The sequence below is a fragment of the Bos mutus genome, chromosome 14, assembly GCF_027580195.1.
Source record: "Bos mutus isolate GX-2022 chromosome 14, NWIPB_WYAK_1.1, whole genome shotgun sequence".
NCBI lineage: Eukaryota > Metazoa > Chordata > Mammalia > Artiodactyla > Bovidae > Bos > Bos mutus.
In genome coordinates, this window is record NC_091630.1 from 77,138,180 (window position 1) to 77,163,262 (window position 25,083).

At 38.1% G+C, this 25,083-nt stretch overlaps 1 protein-coding gene across 3 annotated transcripts in view; it reads right to left on the minus strand.

The window, feature by feature from the left end:
- Positions 1-1,370: 1,370 nt before the first annotated feature.
- Positions 1,371-25,083, minus strand: part of EFR3A (EFR3 homolog A) — a 93,159-nt gene continuing 69,446 nt past the window's right edge. For 2 of the 3 annotated variants that reach the window (XM_070382773.1, XM_070382774.1), the window contains exons 19-23: positions 19,681-19,772; positions 14,746-14,794; positions 9,041-9,144; positions 8,475-8,524; positions 1,371-4,143 (exon numbers count right to left, since the gene is read on the minus strand). In XM_070382773.1, coding sequence (XP_070238874.1) covers positions 4,038-4,143; positions 8,475-8,524; positions 9,041-9,144; positions 14,746-14,794; positions 19,681-19,772 — 401 coding nt within the window. In that variant the 3' untranslated portion in view covers positions 1,371-4,037. Of the gene's footprint in view, positions 4,144-8,474; positions 8,525-9,040; positions 9,145-14,745; positions 14,795-15,659; positions 15,734-19,680; positions 19,773-25,083 lie in introns of those variants that run through there. The other variant, XR_011466827.1, reaches the window with a different exon arrangement.

A 25,083-nucleotide genomic window follows, 5' to 3' on the forward strand; every position in this document is an offset into this window, starting at 1 on the left:
CTGAGATCTTACTGTGTATCAGGCAATAGGCAATGCCTCCAGAATCCCCCTCAGTATTTGATAAGGACACAGACTCTAAGTTCACACTGCATCCTTGGTTCTTGATTCCTGTAAATCATGTGGCCTGTGGTGACATGGTGCAGGGTCCCTGCCTGCTCCTCAGGTGGGAAAGCAGAGCCTTTGGAGTTAGTTCATGCTCGTGAGCTTCTCATGGTGTGGACTATCCTGGAGTCAACAGGGTTGAAAACCTTAGGAAATCAAAAGGTCGCGGTGCCAAGCCGACGGTTGATATCCTTTCCTGCCTTCCAGGGAGATCGCCGGATGGGTGCCTGCCATCTCTGTGTTCCAAGTCTGTATGCTGTATACAACTTTAGACAGGTAGTCCAGAATAAAGGTGGTTAGTGTCTTGGTTCACAAGACATGCAGGAACTCAAGGCATATGGCCAGTTGTCTTAACAAGGGCCTCACCTAATACTGTTGAGAAAATGGAAGTTTTCCAGTGGGAATGCCCTGATCTTCCTGCCACCAAAGCTACAGAATTATTGGTCGTCTTTGTCTTCCTTCTTGTTATGATGAAAAACAGGGTTCCTTATTCATATCAAAAGTCAATCCCTCCATGTCTCCTCTGCTCTGGGTTCAGTTACCCTATTGCCTTTTCCGGGGCTTGATTCCTACAAATAGTTCCTTTTTATTTCAGATCAGTTTATCCCTGAATAGCAAATAAGACCCTCTGCATAGCGAATGCAAGGATCATTCATGATAAACAGACTGAGTGCCTACTCTGTGCCACGCAGGCATGACACGACAAACCTCTTCTAAGTGATTCACTTACCCCTCAACAGATAACCTCTGAGGGGCAGAACCTAAGAGCTGCATTTTACAGACTTCAGAGCTCAAAGCTGAGCTACTTCCTGAAGGCCACTCGGCTAGGAAGTGGCAGTGTGGGATCTGAACCCAGAGCCTGGGCTCCCTGCTGCTGCACCGCACCCCTCAGGAAGACCCTGAAGCCCACAGGCTGTGGCGCACAGCTCCACGGGTGGCAGGAGAGTGGGCCAGGTGGCGGACGGTACTAGACCTATGCTTTTTGAGAGGAAGGCTTTGTGGGGTTATACAGCAGAGGGGTGGGGCTGGAAATACAAACACGAAGACTGATGCAGACACGGCGACAGTGCTCTCCGGGCACATGCTGAGAGCTTCATCTCAGCCATATCTGATCACATCCGCAGCTACGGAGCTGATTCTTCCTGCATACGTGAGGATGACTCCATCTGGCAACTTGATTTTTACTAACGCGCTTCATTCTTAATAGAATCCAAACAGTGGATTAGTTTAATAAATGTGATAGCTATTATAAGAATGGCTATTATACAGAAGTTATTAATTTTTTTTTATTGCTTACATATGAATTGCAGTGAATTTTTACATTACAAAAAACTCAATTCATTACATTTAGTACATATATTGGCACAAATAAAACAAATTAGTCCCCCCCTTTTCAGACAGGCAGAAGAAAAATATTGTGAGGAAGTCAACTGCTGGTAAAGTACAGAATTAAGATTCTTAAAGAAAATGTATTCAGAAGTATTAAGGAAGAGTGTGTGTGTGTGTGTGTGTGTGTGTGTGTGTATTCAGGTTAATTCCAATGACTCTATATAAGCAGACAATACAAGTACAGAAGGAACATTTAGATGTTAACTATTCAATGTCAAGGAAAAAAATGAATGATATAAGCAACAGTGTACAGCAGAGAGAGAACAATGAACAGTTTTTATTGAGTTTTAAATATCTACAAAAATATAGCAGTACAGTGAACTTCAATACATCCTAACGTTTAGTACCCAAACCGGCTATACTAAAATAGCACGCATACCTATGACCTGCACCATCTCCCGCCATCTCCTGGAAGGGATAGCAAGCCAAGGACACGAATTCATATTTCTTACGAATCGTTAATGAGACCAGTTCAGTAATCTAGCATATACAGAAGTCTACTGTGATTTAAAAACAACTACAACAAGAAAACCCTCCCCCAACCCCAAATCAACTGTTTACAAACAGACCACAAGAAAAGTGTGATAAACATTAACTGAGATGGTTTTCCTTCACATGCTATACATGCATTTTTAAATCACAGAGAAACGTGAAATTGTGTCCAGCAAAGTTTGTTTTGCATGAGTGCAAATGAATATATATCTCCTTTTCTTATACTATTAAATTATATATACTTTTCATACAAAAGCACACAGTGTTAATCTATAAAATGACATCCAAGTGGATGATGATTGTTTTTGCATGTCCCCCTGCTTAGATTTTTGCACAATCAGAAGTTAATATCTTTCTTTAAAAATACAAAAGAAAAAAGGAAAAATAAAGGAAAACATAAACACTGGCCTATTAAATGCTGAAACGTTTTTGCCTGGTCAAGATCTAAAGTTATAGTGACAGCTGCAATGGAGCCATTTAAGCCCAGTGGTGACTGCATTATTATTTGGAAAACAAAGTCTTGTTTCTCTACACTGAATAAACCACCATGGATGCTTGACAGGTTTCAAAGACTAGAATCTTTTGCAAGATGTTTCAAGATGCTATACTTTTGTTTAAATATTCAAAAAAATTTAGAGTATACTTGTTCCATCTTGTTTCTACTGAAAGCGCCCAAATAATCCTAAACACATGTCATTCTTTACTACGATTTTTTAAACAAATGCTAAAGCTAAAACTCAATTGTTTTTTGGGTCATAATCTGTGATATGTATACTGTTTGATGTAAAAAGGAATCAAAAACCTGAAAAGGTAGAATTATAAACAGACTATTTTATAAAAATGTCCTAAAATAACTTTATAAGAGCTGCAAAGAAAGTTGCTCATTTTTGCCATGTGATGGAATTCACTAAAATGTACATAATTTTAAGAAAACACTATGTGTTTGTCAGCACATGTAATCCTGGTAGCTTATTAAATCAACACAAGCTTAAACCGGCGATCTTTTAGCACACTTAACGGCTAAACCCATAGGCACTCTTTTCAAATGTAATATCATGAATCCTAAACAGAGATGCATACAAGCTACAGTTCAAATCTTACAAACTAAAACTCCATTTGGGGCATTTTTTTTGACTATGAGGATTTAAAACAATGCACCATATAAAAATGTAAATTAATGTGCTCTCAAGAGAAATTAAAATGTACACACTCTTCACAGGTGAACTAGTAGCTGTTTTAAATGTCTTTTTTTCCTATACTAAATATATAGCTCATTTAATTAATGGAGCCACAGCAAAAATACTACTGTAATTTCAAAGTATAGTCTGTAAACTAAATACATCTTATGATGTAAAAAATATTGCACAGTTTGGTACTCCAAGGGTAAGTTCTAAGACTCTCAAGTAGAATGGTCAACTTTTGGCAGAAAACACAGTATTACAAGAACTAGACACTTAGACATATGGGGATTTTGGGGTCATGTTCTAGGACTATTACTCAGTAGATGTCATGACCATAGACAAGTTGAGGAATGACAGTCACATATTGTTGAAGTGAATGAACAAAAGGATGCCAATCACAACATCCAAAACATGGGGACAAAAAGCCACAGGACAGTTCTGCAGCCCCACGATTAATGTATTTGTATGTTTTTGCTTTTGCAGACAAAGAAAAACAAAAGCAGTTCTAATTTTAAGCAGTTGCGTAGATGTCTAAGAAATACACTAGACACTTCATACATCTTCAACTCTGGAAGGCTTAACTTTTTAATTATATGTTTGTGAAAGGCTTTAAATATACTATTTAACAATGAATTAATGTGACACCAATATATGTTCAATTTTAAAAGCCAATAGGAACCTAAAAATAAAAAATTAACATGGCATAAACCCATCTTCAGAAGTACTCTATAAATCATATAGCTACAAAATTTCTAACCTGGTATGCCAAACATTTGGTTAAAGATAAATTCCATCATAATTTTCAGTAAAGTAAACCCTGAAGTCAGCTTGGCCCTAGTTTTTATGCTTTCTGCTGAGGTCTTCATGAGCCACTCAGTACACACACAGATCTGGAAACTTCATCTCGTAGACTGGGACAGACTGGTATTGGGCGTGCCCAGAAGTAATGGTCAGTGTTCCCGATGGGCTGGGAGGAGGGCTGTAAGAGAAGAACCAGGCACTGTCAGCAGGTGTGTGGAAAAGCTGTTCACTTCACACAGCATCCCCATCACTACCTGCCAACAGCAGGGTAAGGCTCTGCCGTCACAGGGGTCAGTGTGACGGAGCTGCAGGCCAGCTGCAAGGTGGCATGGGGTATAGATCACAGTGGAACTAAGCTGTTTTTAAGTTCTAAACTAGACATTCTCCTCTGAATACGGTATATATAATTTTAACAATGGGATTACATCATATCCATTCATATAAGCTTGCTTTGTTTTTTGATGACGACAGCATGGTATTTCAATATATACATATATTATGATTAATTTATTTCCATGGGCAGACTGTACATTCATTTCCATTCTTCATTATTATAAATAAGGCTGACAGGTCTATTCTTACATATACATAATTTTATCCTGTCTTCTTGGTTTATTGTCTTACACATAGAGTTTTTGGACCAAAGTAGATTCACAATTTTGAGATGGGTACACACTGTCAGGATCCCCACAATTCATTCTTTGAACATCTGGCTGCACCATCCTCTTTCACCACTATAAATACTGGGTATAATCGTTCTCTCTTGTTCTCATCTTTGGCACTCTGGTAGCCAAAAGGGAATTCATTCTTATTTTCACATTTTGGGTTACTACTAATGGTACATACTTAGTATTCATTTTGTGTTTCTTTTAAAATGAATTCCCTATTTGAGTCTACTGCCTGTATTTCTACTCACATAGTTTTCTCTTATCAATTTCGGAAATGATCATTTGTCATATGATACAAATGCTTTTCCTCAATTAGTTACTTAATTCTTATCTCTATCATAAAGATGACACTTTTCATCATTCAAAAAAGTTCCTTGGTGTCTTCAATCAATTTCTCCTTACTCCACATGCTCACACACCTCCAACACTGACTGTGTTCTGATCTCTGTCACTGAAGATTGGTGTCCCTTATTCTTGAATTTCATATGAAGGGTCCATATAGCCACAAAAAGGGTCAATACAAGACACACTCTTATGTCTGATTTGTTTTGCTTGATGCAGTTTTTAAGTTTACCCCCCAAATGTGTTCCTTTTCACTGCTGAATAATAATATTTCACTGCTGAATAATATTTCACTGCATCAAGAGCACCACTATTTGTCTACTGTCTCTCCATTCTCCTGCTCATGGATGTCTCGTAACTATGAAAAAAGCTGCTAAAACATTCTAATTTCTCTGGGTAAATACTGAGAAATGGGATTATAGGATTAAGCAGGTATATATTTAACTTCATAAGACACTGAAACTTCTTCAAAAGTTTTGCAGAGTATTTGTACCATTTTATACTATGAGCAATACATGCAGACTCTTCTATAATGTTCAATATACTATTAAGTTCATCCAATGACATTTTTTCTTTTTTCAGATACTGTATCACCCAGTTCTTGAACTACAATTTGGTTCTTTTTCAGAGTTTCCAGTTCTCTCCTAAAATATACATTATGTTTTTCCTTTAAATTCTTTGATATGTGTGTGTTCTTTTAAGATCATTATCTACTAATTCCAATAACTGATCTGTGGGGCTACTTATTCTTACTGTATTTTCTTGCTCCTTTGCATTTCTTGTAATTTTTTTTCCATAAGGTCAAAATGAATGAAGGAACAGTGGAAACTGAGGTATAACACTGCTTATTTTGTTTCATTGCTTATTTTGTTTCTTTTCTCAAGAATACAAACTCTCTTCTCTGTCTGGTAGTTGACTGCTCTGTTTAGTTGCCAAGTCATGTCTGACTCTTTGGGAGCCCATGGCCTGTAGCCCGCCAGGCTCCTCTGGGATTTCCCAGGCAAGAATATTGGAGTGGGTTGTCATTTCCTTCTCCAGGGGATCTTCCCAACCCAGGGATCGATCGCGTGTCTCCTGCATCAGCAGGTGGATTCTTTACCACTGAGCCACCAGGGAAGCCTATCTGGCAGTTACAGTGTGGAAAATTAACAAGAGGAAATATATCAGATAGAAACTGAAAACCCTGAAGATACACTAAGAAGTCTGTTTCATTTCTCTGTATCATGTAAACTACCCAGAACTACTACTTCCTAACCAGGTGACCTTGGATAATTACCAAACATCTACATGAATCTGTTTCTACATTTGTAAAGTAAAAATAATCACTACATATTTTTAAAATGTGATGTAAATACTAAATAAAAGAATGCACTCAGCAGAGTGCCCAGAATACCACAAGTTTTCAATAAATAACTAGTAGCAATAAGGTTTAATAAATGCAAATTATTAGTAGTAGTTGCAGTACCAATGAAAAAGTTAGTCATAATACTTATTCTAAAATACTACACCCACATAGTTATGATAGTGGGATTAAATGTAACATAGAGGTCGCTAGCAATATTTCTTGTCAAGAACATGCGTTATAAATTTGAATTTCGATTATTTCCACTCACTAGCTGGATAAACTTCTGCAAGTTACTTTACTTCTCTAAGCCTCAGTGTCTTTACCTGGAAAATAAAAAAACACAGCATCTACCTAACTTTTCAGGACTGTGGTGAGGATTAGCAAAAACAATAGATACAAAGCAGGTAGGTATTTATTATTAGAACTAACAGGCAACAAAGATTCTGTACACAGGGAATGTTGCCTGCCATTCGCATCCTACAAGGTCAAGCCATCAGCCACTGCCATTTCCCACAATGGTACGCCCTAAGGGGGATTCAGGATGGGGAGAAATGGGAAGCATTCTATTAATTAGACACTGGCCCCACAGCCAAGGTGCATATTCCAGGAACAATTTCAATGAGCCCAGATCCTTGTACCTTCCTATACACAGAGAAGCACTAAACTTATAGGCTGTGTATAAGTGCCCACACCTAGCAATTTTCACTGAATCTAAGGAATACAGCATACTGCACAGTTTAGTCTGATTCTCTGTTCTGAACTTTTATAAATGAGTGATTCGCAGCTTAGTAGGGGGTGGCATGGTGGTTAATGCCTGGAATGAGATGTTACACTGACGAAAAGGTGCCTTGCATAGGAAGGCAGTAAAAAGGCTGGGGGAAAAAAAGCAAGTCAACTGAGCATCTACCTGTTTATTCTATTTATAGGATACAAAGTTTGATGCAAAACTGATTCAATCAAGCTGAAAATATAAAAGATGTAGGAAAAAAAAAATCTCAGAAGCACACAGAGCAGTCTCCACACTGGAGTCAACCTAATAATATGCACAAATTCATTCTTCAGATGGAACCTGGAGTTTTCCCTCCCTCTCTGATGTGCTTCATCACTTCACAACAGACACAGAATAACCCATGTTGGATACCTTATGTTTGCAGAGCATAAAATACAATTGCTCAATGGTGTACACAGGGGTTTGGTTTCAGGACCACCCACAGACAGCAAAATCCTTGGGTGCTCAAGTCCCTTATATAAAGTGGAGCAGTACTGGCATGGGACCTATACAACATATCTTCCCTGGCAGTTTACATCATGTCTAGATTATTTATAACATCTAATACAATGTAAATGTTATGGAGTAGTTGTCAGCATGCAGCAAATTCAAGCTTTGGTTTTTTGGAACTTTCTGCAATTTTTTTTCCCCCTAAATATTTCTGACCACTGTTGGTTGAATTTGAATATGCAGAACCTGTGGATATGGAGGACCAACTATAACTAATAACAGGACTCAAATAGACATAACCTAGGAAAATTCAATTTATGTTTGATAATTCAAGTGAGCCATCTGCAGAGGCAGAATTGTTATGGCCCTAGAAGAATGATGAGGTTGAACTATACAAAACAGTAGTTTCTGTACGTCAAAATGATTAAATCTGAGAAACTACCTTGTTAAGCATATCACTAGAATAAGAGTCTTCCAATTATTCAAATGTCCATAAGGTGGTTAATTGCTAAGTCGTGTTCGATTCTTTGTGACCCATGGACTGTGGCCTGCCAAGCTCCTCTGTCCATGTGATTTTCCAGGCAAGAATACTGGAGTGGGTTGCCATTTCCTTCTCCAGGGGATCTTTCCGACCTAGGGATTGAACTGAGGTCTCCTGCATTGCAGGCAGAGTCTTTACTGACTGAACCATCAGGGAAGCCTGTCTTTATAGAACCATTTTAAAGGAATTAAGTAATCTAAAAAGGAAAGCTAGAAAACTTTAAGAAACGGTACCAGACTATCCAGTAAACAGAAAAACTACTAAGACAAAGATATCTATATGATCTTGGGTTTACTCTAAATGAAAAGCAGAATTACTTAAAAGCTAGAAATTTATAGGGGTCTAATAGTTTTTATTTGTTGTTTTATTCATCTTGTAGTACCAAAACCCTTACCGTATGGTGAGTTCCAATATTTGAGCAAGTCTATCGTGAAGCAAATTTGCCTACAAGGAGAAAAAACAAATGTTAACAATGGATCTATTACTTTCGCAATGTCCATATGTAAGAACACAAGTGATTTAAAGGACAAAGCATAACTGTAACTGTTAAGCTGATGGTACAGAATGTTTACTGTTTTGATTTTATCTGTCTCATACACTGAAATTTAATGTAAAGTTTCTCTTCATTCCTTTCCTAGTCTCACTAGTAAAAACAAATTGATATACACACAGAACAAAACACCTACAGCAAAACCACTGAAAACCACTGCAAAAAAAATTTCAAAGCAACAAAAATCATTAACATTTAATTTGGGATCTGCTATTTCAATCAGCTCATACTGCACAAAGACATTATTTAAGGCTTCATAGCTACATCTTCAGTTTTCTGTCCCTATTCCATCTACTCCCTTGTGGATTCTATTGACCTGCCTAAATCTTAGAGTTTACCCATCAGTTACCATGAAAAGCTCCAACAAAAATCAAACTCCACCCCACCGCCTCCACTATGTGCTCACTTACTTTGGATTCACACTGTGCTGCTATTTCTTCAAAAGGTGCTTTCTGGAATTTCTCTATCACTAGACGCCTCTTTTCCTTTTCCTGTTCTTCCATTCCACTGGTATCTATATAAATGTTAAAAAAAACAAAACATTAAAAGGAATACAGAATTTTATAGAACATTGCCAATGATCCTAAGAACAAATGATCTATGCATAAAAAATAAGGGTAATTTACAGGACTACTTGTTTATGGAAAAAAGCAAAAGTGTAACATCCCTGAAATGTCTTAGTTGAGGCCAGAAAGCGCACACAAAAAACTTCAAAATTACACTGCACAAAACCCTTTTTCATAGACTATCTTTGTCCCTCTTACCAAAATAAGCAGAAGCACAACTTCCTACAAGTCAAGCAACCTCAAGGCCCTTCCTGAAGAACGATTATTTTATTTATAATCATGCCTTTGCACATATGAGGTACTAAATAAAAAGTCTGCTAAATCTGATAATGAATGGCATGACTGAAATCTAGATATGGTCAAGTGGAACCATATTGGTTTAGTCTTTTCCATTTATCTTCCATAATTTGTTTTTTTTTTTTTTATCTTCCATAATTTGAAAAGGGATTGTTTTTATCTTAAAATGATGTGTGGTCTGGTCAAAGATTATAAAACAATAAGAGGTCTGTCTTTTTGATACTACTGATATACTAACTGTGTCTATTTGCTTAACAATTTGAAAGAAGGCTAATTAATGGTTTAGTTATTGATGGTCTACTTTAACAACCCAGTGAGTCAACAATTTCATAAGGCAAAACACACTCTGTTCAAGGTTCTTAAAACAAAGCTGCTCTTCAGGTACAAAATTAGCTAGTTTAAAAAAGGGGAAGTAGCATGTAAAAAGGAAATAGGTCTTTTTTTTTTTCCCTCTGAAATTGTGTCAGGCTAACAAAGTTGTAGACTTTATGTACTTCTTCTGAATGAATGTAATACAGAATTACAATCACATCTCTAGTGTTCACTGGCCCAGGGTCACAAGCTTAAATGTGCCAGAGGCCAGGCACGAAACAAATGTTTTAAATTAGGTCAGTAAAAGAGGTAAGAAAAACAGACTTGGGCAAGCTGAACATCTATCTCAGGGCTTTATTCAAATTCAATTTCTGAAAATAACGCTTCCACCCAAATTTGGCCTGCAGGCGGCAAATCTGTCCAGCAGTTCTCAAACTTTCTGGTTTCAAGACTCCTTTATGTGTTATATCACTTGATAATTTCTGTATTATAATATAAAAATGAGACTTTAAAAATATTCATTAAATTCATCAAAAACTCAAACCACTGTACGTTAACATAAAGATTTGTTTAATGAAAAAATAACCATATTTTCTAAAGTGAAAATTTAGTGAAGAGAATGGCGCTGTTTTATATTTTTGCAAATCCCTTTAATGTCTGACTTAATAGAAGGCAGCTGGATTCTATCTGCAAACATTCAATGCGTTGCAATATGTTATTTTGGTTGAAAATAAAGAAAAACTAAACTCACACAAGCATGTACTGATATGTTGGGAAAGAGTAATTCAATAGCCTTTTCACAGAATTGTAGCTATTTCTTCTACAATAAAATTTGACAAGTGGTAAAGTTAGTTGCAATATGGAATCTGAAACTTTATTAATGAACTTTTTACAATTGGTTATAGTAACATCTACTGGTCTGTTTTACACTTTGAATAGAGTTCTACTCATGCATGGTTCTGTAACATCGTGCAATGGTCATCTGGAATACTGCTCCACTGACTTCTGCAGATCCTCTAAATAACTGGGAGTATGTGGCATCAAAGAATGCGATGACCACCAGATGAGTTTGAGGCCACTGCCTTCATTCATGTTAGTACATGCAGCAGAGAAGCAAACTATGTCCTAGTGTTATGCAGAAAATACTTCTGGACTTGAGGATCTCTTGAAAGAGTTTCCCCTGGGACTCCAGGGGACCAAAGATACTCTGACAACACTGTCAAACTGTAAATTCCTCAGCATGCCTTATCAACGTTTAAATGTCTCAAAGTGTCTTGTATATAATAGGTGTTTAAAAATTGCTTAGTAAATTCAAAGCCTTTGACTGTGTGGATCACAATAAACTGGAAAATTCTGAAAGAGATGGGAATACCAGACCACCTGACCTGCCTCTTGAGAAACCTATATGCAAGTCAGGAAGCAACAGTTAGAACTGGACATGGAACAACAAACTGGTTCCAAATAGGAAAAGGAGTATGTCAAGGCTGTATATTGTCACCCTGCTTATTTAAATTATATGCAGAATACATCATGAGAAACGCTGGGCTGGAGGAAGCACAAGCTGGAATCAAGATTGCCGGGAGAAATATCAATAACCTCAGATTTGCAGATAACACCACCCTTATGGCAGAAAGTGAAGAGGAACTCAAAAGCCTCTTGATGAAGGTGAAAGAGGAAGAGTGAAAAAGTTGGCTTAAAGCTCAACATTCAGAAAACGAAGATCACGGCATTCGGTCCCATCACTTCATGGGAAATAGATGGGGAAACAGTGGAAACAGTGTCAGACTTTATTTTTCTGGGCTCCAAAATCACTGCAGATGGTGACTGCAGCCATGAAATTAAAAGACGCTTACTCCTTGGAAGGAAAGTTATGACCAACCTACATAGCATATTCAAAAGCAGAGACATTACTTTGCCAACAAAGGTTCGTCTAGTCAAGGCTATGGTTTTTCCAGTGGTCATGTATGGATGTGAGAGTTGGACTGTGAAGAAGGCTGAGCGCTGAAGAATTGATGCTTTTGAACTGTGGTGTTGGAGAAGACTCTTGAGAGTCTGTTGGACTGCAAGGAGATCCAACCAGTCCATTCTGAAGGAGATCAGCCCTGGGATTTCTTTGGAAGGAATGATGCTCAAGGTGAAACTCCAGTACTTTGGCCACTTCATGCGAAGAGTTGACCCACTGGAAAAGACTCTGATGCTGGGAGGGATTGGGGGCAGGAGGAGAAGGCAGGAGGATGACAGAGGATGAGATGGCTGGATGGCATCACTGACTTGATGGATGTGAGTCTGAGTGAACTCCGGGAGTTGGTGATGGACAGGGAGGCCGGGCGTGCTGCGATTCATGGGGTTGCAAAGAGTTGGACACGACTGAGTGACTGAACTGAACTGAAATTCAATTTTATTTTGACAAATCTGATGTCATATTACAGTAAGAAAAAAAATCCTCTATAAGATTAAGCTGAAAAAGGTCAGATTTTATTTCATGTATGATGGGCACCAGAGTGTTTCATGTCCCTTGATAATGATGCTCTTATTCTAATATTTCTTAAAATCAAGAGCCAATTTCCACTCTCTATAGTGAAAGTCAATTTCCATGCTCCATTGCTTTACCAGTTAGAAATAAATTCAGAGCATCATTAGCCACCAGGAATTTATATTAATACTTAATTGAAGGAATCATTCAAAAAATTTTAAAAGAGGCAAATTATATGAGGTAAAATTTATTTCCAGAAAGGCCAAAGGAGAAAAATCAAGAGTATTATTTTATGCAAAGATAAGTGGAAAGATTAGAGTCAGTCAGACATGGGTATGAGATTTGGCTCTGGTATTTACTAGCTATGTGCTCTCAGGAAATTTGTTAATTTCTCTGTTTCAGCGTTCTCACTGATTATATAGCAAGAATTAATGTGATAATGCCTACTGACAATTTCTGCCAGCTCCTTTCTCCTACCCCATTAGAAACACACCTCTAATTACGCTGCTGTATGCCCACTAAAAATGACTCTACATAATTTTCAGAATTTTCATCTGCCCATCTCCAATAAAAGGAAATACATTTGTTTGTTAGCCATCTGTATGTCTTCTTTGGAGAAATGTCTATTTAGTTCTTTGGCCCATTTTTTGATTGGGTCGTTTATTTTTCTGGAGTTGAACTGTAGGAGTTGCTTATATATTTTTGAGATTAGTTGTTTGTCGGTTGCTTCATTTGCTATTATTTTCTCCCATTCTGAAGGCTGTCTTTTCACCTTGCTAATAGTTTCCTTTGATGTGCAGAAGCTTTTAAGGTTAATTAGGTCCCATTTGTTTATTTTTGCTTTTATTTCCAATATTCTGGGAGGTGGGTCATAGAGGATCCTGCTGTGATGTATGTCGGAGAGTGTTTTGCCTATGTTCTCCTCTAGGAGTTTTATAGTTTCTGGTCTTACGTTTAGATCTTTAATCCATTTTGAGTTCATTTTTGTGAATGGTGTTAGAAAGTGGTCTAGTTTCATTCTTTTACAAGTGGTTGACCAGATTTCCCAGCACCACTTGTTAAAGAGATTGTCTTTAATCCATTGTATATTCTTGCCTCCTTTGTCAAAGATAAGGTGTCCATATGTGTGTGGATTTATCTCTGGGCTTTCTATTTTATTCCATTGATCAATATTTCTGTCTTTGTGCCAGTATCATACTGTCTTGATAACACATGAAAAGATGCTCAACATCACTCATTATCAGAGAAATGCAAATCAAAACCACTATGAGGTACCATTTCACACCAGTCAGAATGGCTGCGATCCAAAAGTCTACAAATAATAAATGCTGGAGAGGGTGTGGAGAAAAGGGAACCCTCTTACACTGTTGGTGGGAATGCAAACTAGTACAGCCACTATGGAGAACAGTGTGGAGATTCCTTAAAAAACTGGAAATAGAACTGCCTTATGATCCAGCAATCCCACTGCTGGGCATACACACTGAGGAAACCAGAAGGGAAAGAGACACGTGTACCCCAATGTTCATTGCAGCACTGTTTATAATAGCCAGCACATGGAAGCAACCTAGATGTCCATCAGCAGATGAATGGATAAGAAAGCTGTGGTACATATACACAATGGAGTATTACTCAGCCATTAAAAAGAATACATTTGAATCAGTTCTAATGAGGTGGATGAAACTGGAGCCTATTATACAGAGTGAAGTAAGCCAGAAAGAAAAACACCAATACAGTATACTAACGCATATATATGGAATTTATCAAGATGGTAACAATAACCTGGTGTACGAGACAGCAAAAGAGACACTGATGTATAGAACAGTCTTATGGACTCTGTGGGAGAGGGAGAGGGTGGGAAGATTTGGGAGAATGGCATTGAAACATGTAAAATATCATGTAAGAAACGAGTTGCCAGTCCAGGTTCGATGCACGATACTGGATGCTTGGGGCTAGTGCACTGGGGCGACCCAGAGGGATGGTATGGGGAGGGAGGAGGAGGAGGGTTCAGGATGGGGAACACGTGTATACCTGTGGCGGATTCATTTTGATATTTGGCAAAACTAATACAATTATGTAAAATTTTAAAATAAAATAAAATTAGAAAAAAAAAAAAAAAAGAAATACATTGACTGCCTCTCACAAATTCGTGCAGCCTGCATGCTGCCACCATATAAGGGCGACACTCAGATACACAGTGATGCTGTCACAGCTCCAGGAAATGCAGTCTGGACAGAGGAGGATACTCATCCAGGACAAGACAGCACAGCCACAAAGACCTGAAGAGTGCAAGCTAATAAACGGATACTGTATCTATAGAGAAATCAACAGTGTATACATTTGCCATGTTGCCTCTGGTAATTCCGGCATCTAAACAAGTACTGAGATAAAGAGAAGCCAGTAAAAAAAAAAAAAAAAAAAAAGCAGCAGCTAGTGAAATACTAGGGAAGCTAACAAGCAAAAACCTTACCAATTGCTTTCTTCAGTGCTTCAAAGGTGATTTCTTCCGTGTTACTAACCTAGAGAAAAGTGATTTTAAGTAAAATAGAGGGTTTAGAAAGGTCAATATAAATGACACCCTCACCTAGTTACAAGTCATCTAAGACCTTTTACAAATATTTTCTCTTCTTTGTGTTGGCTGGATTCATGATTATACTCCACAGTATCAAATAATCATCACGTTTTCATTTGTTTTAACAATAGCCTAGCACAGTGGTTCCCCAAACAGGTTACACATTGATGCTGGGCTGGCAGAACTAGCACCCTTTAAGGCAACCCAACTAACAGTCAAGGCAGAGATTATGTATAAATGCAGCTTCAGCTGTGTAATAAATGAGAACTAAGTATTCTATACTCTCTATAATTTTGGTACCACATATGTTTACAAATCAAAAATGAAATAATCAGAAACTCTGAATAGTTTAAAAGCAAGAATCACTACTTTGGGAAGTGTTCAATGAGTACAGTTAACCAACATCTTAAAATAATCATATTCTGGATCTTTTAAGGTCAACCACCAAGTCTGATTATCCAGAAAACACCCTTTAACTTGAAGTTTTCAAATCTCTCCTGTTTTGAGACATGTTTGTGCTATATAAACAAAGTCAGGACAACTATATAAAGTCAGGAATACTTTTTGTGGCACTAACACATTTTCAGGAGGAATAATACATCCACTTATTATAGTATCTCAATAAAAGTTAAGAAATGATACATGAATACTTGCCTTGGACTCTGGGCATCCCTAATTTTAGCTCATGAGCTTCCTTTTGCTAAGTCTAAGGCAGAAAGACTAATGAAAGCAAAGGGCTTCATGCTTTGCACCTTAGCTTCTCTGTAATACAAAGGCTTTAGCTGGAAATCAAGCAGCAAGAGTTTCACTACCTCAGTTTTTCTACTGAAGGTTCATATTTCTAGTTGAAGTCAGATTAAACTCGGAGATCTTCAGTTGCTTTGGTCTAGATATTTGGAGCAGATATACAAGATTAGGCTCTGGCTGGTCAATTATTTGTACCTAGAAGCAATCTAGCACTTCAAAGTTGTTCTTAGAACTGGTTAAGACTTTTAGATTTTTGATAAACGATTAGACCACAGGAGAAAGAACACAGGAGAAGCCAGAAGGCCAGGATCCTTGTTACACAGAACTTTTACCTATTACCTGTTCAATTTTGGGTGGATGAAAAGCTAAAGGACTTTATCTAATAACTCTTGTTTGTTTTCCTCAGAGAATGATGACGCGCTCCTCAGCATGGAAACCTCTCAAGTCACTCAGTCTCCCTCCTGTTTTTGCCTCCTTCCTCCGAGTTCCTCTGTGGGCCTTGCCGGTCCTCTCCCCGTCTCCAGCCTGGCTACCCAAGACCCGCTTCACCCTCAGTGCAAACTACCACAGGGGTCTCTATTTGGCCTCTCTACAGCCAGTCTCTTCTTTCCAATGTAGCTTAGTCACACTTCTGAGATTCTTTTTACGAAAGCCCAGCTTTGACAATGACACTGCCCAACTTTCAAACTGTTGCCATTTCCTATCGGAGTACACATGAAGCCCTCGGCCTGGGGATGAAATGTTCTATAACTTGGCTTCAATCTTGTCTCCCATTCCTGCCTTTTGTGAATTTTCTTTTTTTAAAAACAAGAGGAATTTCTTTCTACTAATGTTTAATGATTCATATTTTTCATACAAAGTATGGAGAAGGCAATGGCACCCCACTCCAGTACTCTTGCCTAGAAAATCCCATGGACGGAGGAGCCTGGTGGGCTGCAGTCCATGGGGTCGTGAAGAGTCGGACACGACTGAGAGACTTCACTTTCACTTTTCACTTTCATCCACTGGAGAAGGAAATGGCAACCCACGCCAGTGTTCTTGCTTGGAGAATCCCAGGGACAGGGGAGCCTGGTGGGCTGCAGTCTTTGGGGTCGCACAGAGTTGGACATAACTGAAGCGACTCAGCAGTAGCAGCTGCTAAATACAAGCCACCTACTTCATTTGGTGTTTAAGCAAACCACAGTCTGTTCCAAGTCTACAGAAAACAATGGTTGTGTTGCAGTTATTGGGAAATGGTGCAAAGGCAGGCTTTTGGAGGAGTTTCAACATTCCTTTACTCTTTATGACTTTGGCCTTACGTATGACCCGTAACTCTCGCTTACACTGTACGATGCCCTTGAGCCTGTGTAAAATCTGCTATTCACCTTTTTCCAACCAGACTAGCTGTCACATCACTTTCACTGATGAGTGCCTTCTTGTTTTGTTAGCACACATATAGGTTCCTTCAGTTGTACTTGGGGAAAAGGCAGGAGTATGTATGTATGTATAAAAAGATCTCTGCGATTTGTCCTAGAAAAAGTGACAATTCTTCTCAGCCGACCAGTGACTTAATTTTGTATAAAAAATTTAATTTGTACTCCAAATTTAACATGTATAACTCCCCATCCATTCCCCCAAATAATTAAGCACTGACTATTATCTTTTTGAGAGAAGAACTAAGTCACGATTTCAGGTTTTACTTATATTCATTATGCGTATCAGTCATGCTGATGGGGCTCAGTAAGCACCAGAGATCAGAGAGTCATGCCTGTGGTGCTTTATTCTATTAGTCAAGCTGATTGTTTAATTTCAGGAAGCAGATATATCTCTATTCTATTTTAGTCATTTATCTTCCTGAATACTTTAATTTAGGTATCTTTATACACATACAGGGCAATTTTTAGGAGAAGTTCACTAAGGATTCACAGTGGGCTAAAACTTGAATTGCAAATGTTAGAACTGACATACTACAAATGGACCAGGTATTTTAATAGATTAGTAAAAAGCTGAGCTGTATCTAGGGGAAAACCAAAGTTTTGCTATGATCTCCATCTAACCAACATTAAAAAAAAAGTTACAAGCTCTAAAGTGAAAGTGAAGTCGCTCAGTCGTGTCCGACCCTCAGCAATCCCATGGACTGCAGCCTACCAGGTTCCTCCATCCATGGGATTTTCCAGGCAGGAGTACTGGAGTGGGGTGCCATATATCTGAGGACTATATGGGATTCTGTATATATAATTTCACATAATTTTGATGAAATAATGATTTTTCAAATGAGCAGTTTTTAATTTGATTCACTGTTAACAAATATACATATTCTCAGTTTGATATTTTGTTACATCATTAACTGGTGAATACCTAACTGATGAAAATCTCTCCTGTCCACACAATGAAATTACCTGGTTTTAGCCTAGAAGGTACCATCATTCTGTCTTCTGGTATCTGAACAACCATTCCTAATACACAAAATTAGGTACCACAATGGTAAATGAGTTTGAAACTCCAATGCACTCAACTAAAAACTGTACTTAATTTTTCAAATACTCAGAGTGAGGTGTATTTGACTTAGGATTTACAGTTATAGCAAAGATAAAACAAAAGTGATCTTTAATAATTTAACAAATGTATTAGTGAACTTTTAATGTAAAATTCATGCTCAAGAATCTTCCTCCTATACTAAGTCTTCATGCAAATGTCATTTCAGTTCATTTTATTAAAATAAACTGACCCTCTGCAACAGTTTGAAGTGCTATATATGTATTTTTAGGAGAAATAAAAATGGTCAACAAAAGGCAAAGGGAAAAATTCCAGTCAGTAAAACAGACTGCACTCTTGACACATATAAACTAAGGGTCTGGATGAATTTCTTCCCTCCAAAGGTATTATCAGCAAGTTCATAATCATTAAAGATAGAGTTAGCAAGGCATCCTCCTTGCTAATAATGAGTATAAAAATAAAATGGCTTTGAAGAGGTGAAATTTAGGGAAGATGATTTTTCTTGAGTCTTAAATTGGTAAGAAAACTTTAAACCAACCTCAAGGCCCCAAGTTCCAAAATGAACACTAACAGCGTATTCAAACTACTCCAATGCTCTGAAGGTAATTTCTTTATGAAACTGGTTATTCTACGTAAGAGGGAGTTAAAAACCTTGAAAGATATAAACTAATTGGCTGTACCCTGGCCACCAAATACTTTTAAATCCTGCACACAAATTAACTGACAGGGTTTGGAAGCAGGAGGGAGAGAGGAGGCTGAGAAAGCATAAATTCAGACAACTTCCTTCCCCTTTTCTTATATGGATATTCTTTTAATCATTTATACTGTACCAAGAGAAATAATGAAATACCTAGGAAGCAAACAATGGGTAAACCACAAGGAGGAGGCTGACTTGACATGCTGGCACATCGGCACTTTTACTTGACTATCAAAAAATTCTCTGCTGATTTGTGTGGATAAGTCCTAGAGAATACTGGCTGCTTTTTCTTCCTATAACTCAGGAGGGTACACTCTTGTGCTCTATTGAAACAGGAGGAGAACATTAAATCTATGATATTTCAAATAAGTCCTTCAAGAGTACACAGGTCACTGATAAAGCTTAGCCTATATTAAATGTTATATTTACTTTCCAAAATGATTTAAAAAATTCTCTCATAGGTGAAATTTTGAAACTTTCTAAAAGTAGTGGGTATTTGGCTTCACTTGAGAGTGTATAATCCCATTTATTCTCACAACTTATGTTTCATAAATCTTTTAAAATAAATAGGATTAGAGGGCCTATTTATTTAATAACAGGCCTTATATACGTTCTTACTTATTAAAAAAGCTTAGTTCTATGGTTTCTTTTACTACAATGTGAAAAGCAGTGATACCATAACACTTAATATTAAATTTATGTATCTTTGTAAGTATCTGAAATGAATTCAGTAAAATAAATTGTAAATTACAAGTTCAAGGCTAAATCAAATTAACATCTACTAACAATTTTATTTAGGAATAATTTAGAGTTGTATTTGCTTCTAAAAGTGCAGAGAGGCAAAAAGCTCTTTCAAATTGACTGATGTCTATCTCAAGACAGTAGTACTTGGTCATAAACTTTCAGCAACTTACCACATCATCAGAAGGAATGCTGTTGGGTAAAATATCCACCTGAATGGATACGGTGTCCACAATACTCTTCCTTCTAGAAAGTCGATCTTCATCTATAGTTAAAAAAAAAAAAATTCCCCCATTATTTGCTAGTTAGAAATGGTATATCACGTATAAATTCCAGTTATTTCAGATTTCAAAAAATTTCAGGAAATTAAGACAGTTTGTCTTTTTTTGCTTTTACTAAATATACAAAGCAGTGTGCTCTCAGACTTTAACAGATTTAAAAAATAAAATTGATAGGTGGACTCGGTTTCATACAGTTGACCCCTGAATGACATGGAGGTAGGGGCGCTGACACCTGAGGAGCCAAAGATCAGTACAGAACTTCAAAGCTGGCCCTCCATACCCCCAGTTCCGTTTCCAGTCCAAATTTCCAATTTTGTATTAATCAATTCTATTCAACATGTTTTATCATGTTGAGGTTTGACAGAAAACAACAAAATTCTGTAAAGCAATTATCCTTCAATAAAACATTAATAATAAAAAAAAAGTTCTAAACTCAATTTTAACGTCTTTACGAAAACCTTCTTTATCTCCACACTGTCATATTTATTTTTCAAGAGAGCCATCCTTCAGAATTTTTTATCTTTTCTCATGCAGATTTGAGGATGGCTTCTGAAGTGGTCCAGTAGAGCACTCCCTCTTACACTGCCGGGAGAGCTGCTTCTAAAATGAATCTTTTTTCAGACTAACTGGTAATTTTAAAACAAATCCAGCCTACTGACTAATGCTGAGCTTCCCAAGATTTTGCACATCGAAGCATACACAAACTTATAGTACATGTAAGGCACAGGGAGCTTAATGGAAGCTCCCTGTAAGCAGTCAGCTTACAGCTGCCTGCACTGTAAGCTGACTGCCCAAGACCAGACCCAGCTACCTGAAGAGCTAAGGAGATCAGTATTCAGACACACCTGTAAGGTTCCCAATAACAGGGAGCTCAGGCCTAAAATTAGCCTAATAGCACAGTCAGCCACACCATAATCTGGCAACACTCTTTCTAATTTCATTTTGTATTTGCAGTTGACCAAAGGAAATGGCAACTCACTCCAGTATTCCTACCTAGAAAATGCCATGGATGGAGGAGCCTGGTAGGCTACAGTCCATGGGGTTGCAAAGAATCAGACACGACTGAGCAACTTCACTTCATGAACAACCTAGGAGTCTGGGGCAGACTCTTCTGCAGTCAAAGGTCTGCATTACAACTTTAATTGGCCCTCCAGATCCATGGTTCTGCTTCAACTGGAGACCACGTAATACCGTGGTACATATTTATTGAAAAATATCTGCATTTAAGTGGAACTATGTAGTTCAAACCAGTGTTGTTCAAGGGTCAACTCTACTGTGATTTTATTCTTCTCAAGGGGTCAAGAATGAACTAAAAGAGGGCAAACATAAGGAAATTGGTTTCTTGGGACTTTCCTGGTGGTCCAGTGGTTAAGACTCTGTGCTCTGAGTGTGGGCTTGCTCCCTGGTTGGGGAACTAAGATCCCAAAAGCTGTGTGGCATGGCCTAAGAAAACCATTGGTTTCTTTCTTACTGACTACTCCTCTACTCCAAGGCAGCCTTCCATGGCAGTAAATTAATGCTGTTAATCAAATATGGCAACTTACTCTCTTTCTGGGACATAGAAGGATTGCAGTTCCTGGCCTCTCTGTGGTTAGGAGGGACTCTGTAACTAGTTCTGGCCAATGAAGAGTGAGCAACATTTTAAACTGTGGCTATTCCATCAGCTTGGACTCCAGAATAAGGAGGATATGAGGTTATGCACGGTTAGTTGGAGCAACGAGTTAAGTCTTTACAGTTTTAAATCACTAAGAACGTGTGTCTGTTTATTCTCACAGCACAGCTCAGCCAGGGTTCTTCACCTTGGCACTACTGGCGTTTTGGGCCAGGTAATTCTTGCCGTGGGAGCTATTCTGTGTATTGCAGAATATTTAGCAGCATCTCTAATTTCTACCTGCTAGATACCAGTAGGCCTGCCCCACTGGCAATAACTGAGAATGTTTCTAGGGTTGACAAATGGTTCCTAGAGTGGGAAAAATCACTCACAGTTGAGAACCACTGACCCATCCCATCCTGATAACAGACCTTTCAAGAATGTTCCCTGTATGCCACCATCTTATTTTAAGTTTCTTAAACACTAACCACATCACTCCTCCAAGCAATTCTACCCATTGCCTGAGGAAGTAAAAAGGAAATCTGCATTCTCCAGTCAGAGCCTACAAACAGGAACATCGGCTGTTCCCTGATGTATTAAGGCAAATGTGCCTATTCTCCAGTCTCTGGGCATCTGCCTCACATGCTTTTCTACAAACAGAAACTCCTACTGGAAACACCTGTTACCTGCCCTTCCTTATGTCCCCCCACCATAAAGACTCTTATCTTTCAAGCTCTACTTACACACTACATCGCATGCTTTAAATCTTAAATATTACTTAATTGTTTTTACTTGTCTTTCTTCTAGCTCCAGAAATTTCCTATCGGTTACGATTGATCTTTCCTTATCACTATTCAATCATTATCACCCGGAAGTCACTGACTGGGCCTTGAACTACCAACGCGTAAATCGATGTCTTGTCTCCCCAGCTGTACAAGAATTCAGTGGCAGACTGTGTTTTGCATCTATCATCTAGCAGTTACTATGGTTCTGCTGTATAAAGGCTGGAGGTACAGAATGAATACACACCCATCTGTGACAAAGTACTACATATTGTTTCACTACAGTTTTCAGATTGAAAGTATCTTATCTCCTGCATATGACTATTACTGAGGTAACCGAGACACTGTACTTTTTCTAATTTTTCCTCATGATCATATGTGCTAATATAAATCACCAAACATAAAAATCAACATCAATCGAACTGCTACAAAACAGTATGGTCATCACTGCTGACTTGCTTTTCAACTTTCAAGGCTTTACTAGAACTCAAAATGAGGAATAAATAATAGCCTGCTTCTCCAAAAAAACCCATACAAGAACTTCTAGGTTAACATATGAAACCTGATGGGTTGCAGAGAAGAGAGAAATTGAAGCTTAAGATAAAAAAAAAGGAAAGGAGAAGTACAGAAGCAGGAGAGGGATCACTGAGAGGCAAAAGTGAGTTAGAACGGGAGGGAGGTATGGGCAGAGATTTGAGAAAGACAAGGAATTTTTCAAAGGAAGAAAACGAAACTCAATGGGAAACTCTAACACTCTATTCTCAGAAAGTTCTTTCTTTTCATCAATAGAGCAACCTGCTTGAAGGTGACAGAAAAAGCCCAGTCACAACTAAGTATCGTGCACATCTACACATGAGTAAGCTCTCCACAACACAGCTTACAGAAGACAACGCCCGTTTTCATGGGCCGTCCACGTCTGCTCCTGACCTGTCCTTCAAGGGCGGCTGAGACGCAACACCACTGCAGCCGCTGTGGACGGCCCTGTCCTGCCGGCTCGAGAACTGCCTCTCGGCGTCTCAGTGCCTTGCGTGTGCACTCCCCGGGTAGAGCCTTGCTTCTCTTCCTCAGGCTGGCCTGGGGCAATCTCAGACGCTACTTTCTATGCCCCTTCGGTTTTCCCATCCCACCTCCCTCTCCACTTCCTATAATCTGCTGTTCGGTATGGTAATCATTGTTACTTCTTTCTGTTTTTAATTGCAACCTGGGTTTTAGAGCAATACTTGGAGACAGTGAGGCCTAACTTCCTTCAGTGATACAGTGATATTCTGCTGCCACCTGGAGTGTCTGTGTATAATGTATGGAACTGCATTCAGATGGCTAAAGAAGAGAGAAACACAAGTAGACACAACAGTCTGAACACAAGAATAATACAGAACTACATTAAATTACTCAATATAATTGTCTATGGTTGTATAAGAAAAGGTAGAAGAATTTACTTAACTGTATATTAATAAATCATGAAATGTAATTAGGGCTACAATGCTGCTCCGATTCAATTAAAAAGCTAACCAGCAAAACGAAATTTCAGAGGTAACTTATCTATACAAAATTTCATTTTAACACTGATACTACTTATACAGATAAGACTTTTTTGGTTCTATAGAAAAACACAAAATTCCATCTAGAGCTAACGCGTATTTATTTATAGTGAAACTGGTTTTTTAGGTTCTATGCAATTCTTATCAAGCCATTCCCTGTTTAAAATCATTTAATGACTCCCCAATGCTTTCGGAACAAACTATTTAACCAATCCTACTCTTCCAAGTCACTCCAAAGTAGACTAACTTTACAGTAATTCCTTGAAAAATCATCTTCTTGCTTGCCTCCATTCTTCCACACATGCTGTTATGTTGGCATGAAACAGTTCACTTGCCTAACACTTGCTTCAGGCTCAGCTTAGGGGTTTTTTTTCCTTCTGGAAAACACCCCTGTTTCACAAAACCTGGACAGAAGACTCTCCTAGGTGCTGCCTGAGGACCCCAAACCTCTCTGATGACAGCTTTTAAGGCATACTGCAATCGTCTAGTTAATTGTCTTGTTAGACAAACTGTATAATGAATTAACTTCTTTCCTATGCATCTAGAATACAAGTGCTGATGTGCCATCTTGGGAGAACTGAGAAAAACGTCATTCAAAATCATCTTCTGTGTTTCTTGGTCCAGATGAGGAATCCTGTTAGGAAAGACTGTATGCTTTGTTAAACCGAGAACCTTTACCTGTCTTGCTTCTGTTTGCACAGCAGCTGCCACATCGTAAATACTCATTAAATACTGTACCCCTTCATAGAGGAGCATGTAACACACACCTAGACATACACTATTAACTCAAATTCTAGGCTGATTTGCAATAATTAGCTAACATTTATTGATCACTTACTTTATGCCAGTCACTAACTGTTCAGTAAGCTTTAGGCATACCATTCTTCTTTCTTTAGAACCAGTTACCATTATATTTCAACTGTTTGTCTGTCTTCTCCACCAAACTTTAATCCTTGAGGACAGGGAGTGAATCTTAACATCTTTCTACCCCAAAAGTCAGAAGAGTGCTTGATATAGTAGACCCTCAGTAAAAGTTTGTAATACAAGAAAAAATAAATCTGGATCAATAAGAAACAATCTTTGAGCACACAGCCGGTAAAATCAATTTATTAAGCACCTAACTGAACAGGCAAGGCAGTTAATTCTAGTGGTCTTACCTAATCAAATTATTTAATTTCAGCCTCACTATCATCATTTGTAAACAAAACTAATGCTACTTTCCTCACCAAACTACATTCTCAGATTCCCTGAGAACACGAATACAGAGTACCACTGTGACTGGCAAACACTCGGTACATAATAAACGGCAGCTACTCTTTTGATGATGAAGGGTATACATGCATGATACACAACAACCTAAATATTTAAACTGTTTTCTTTTAAC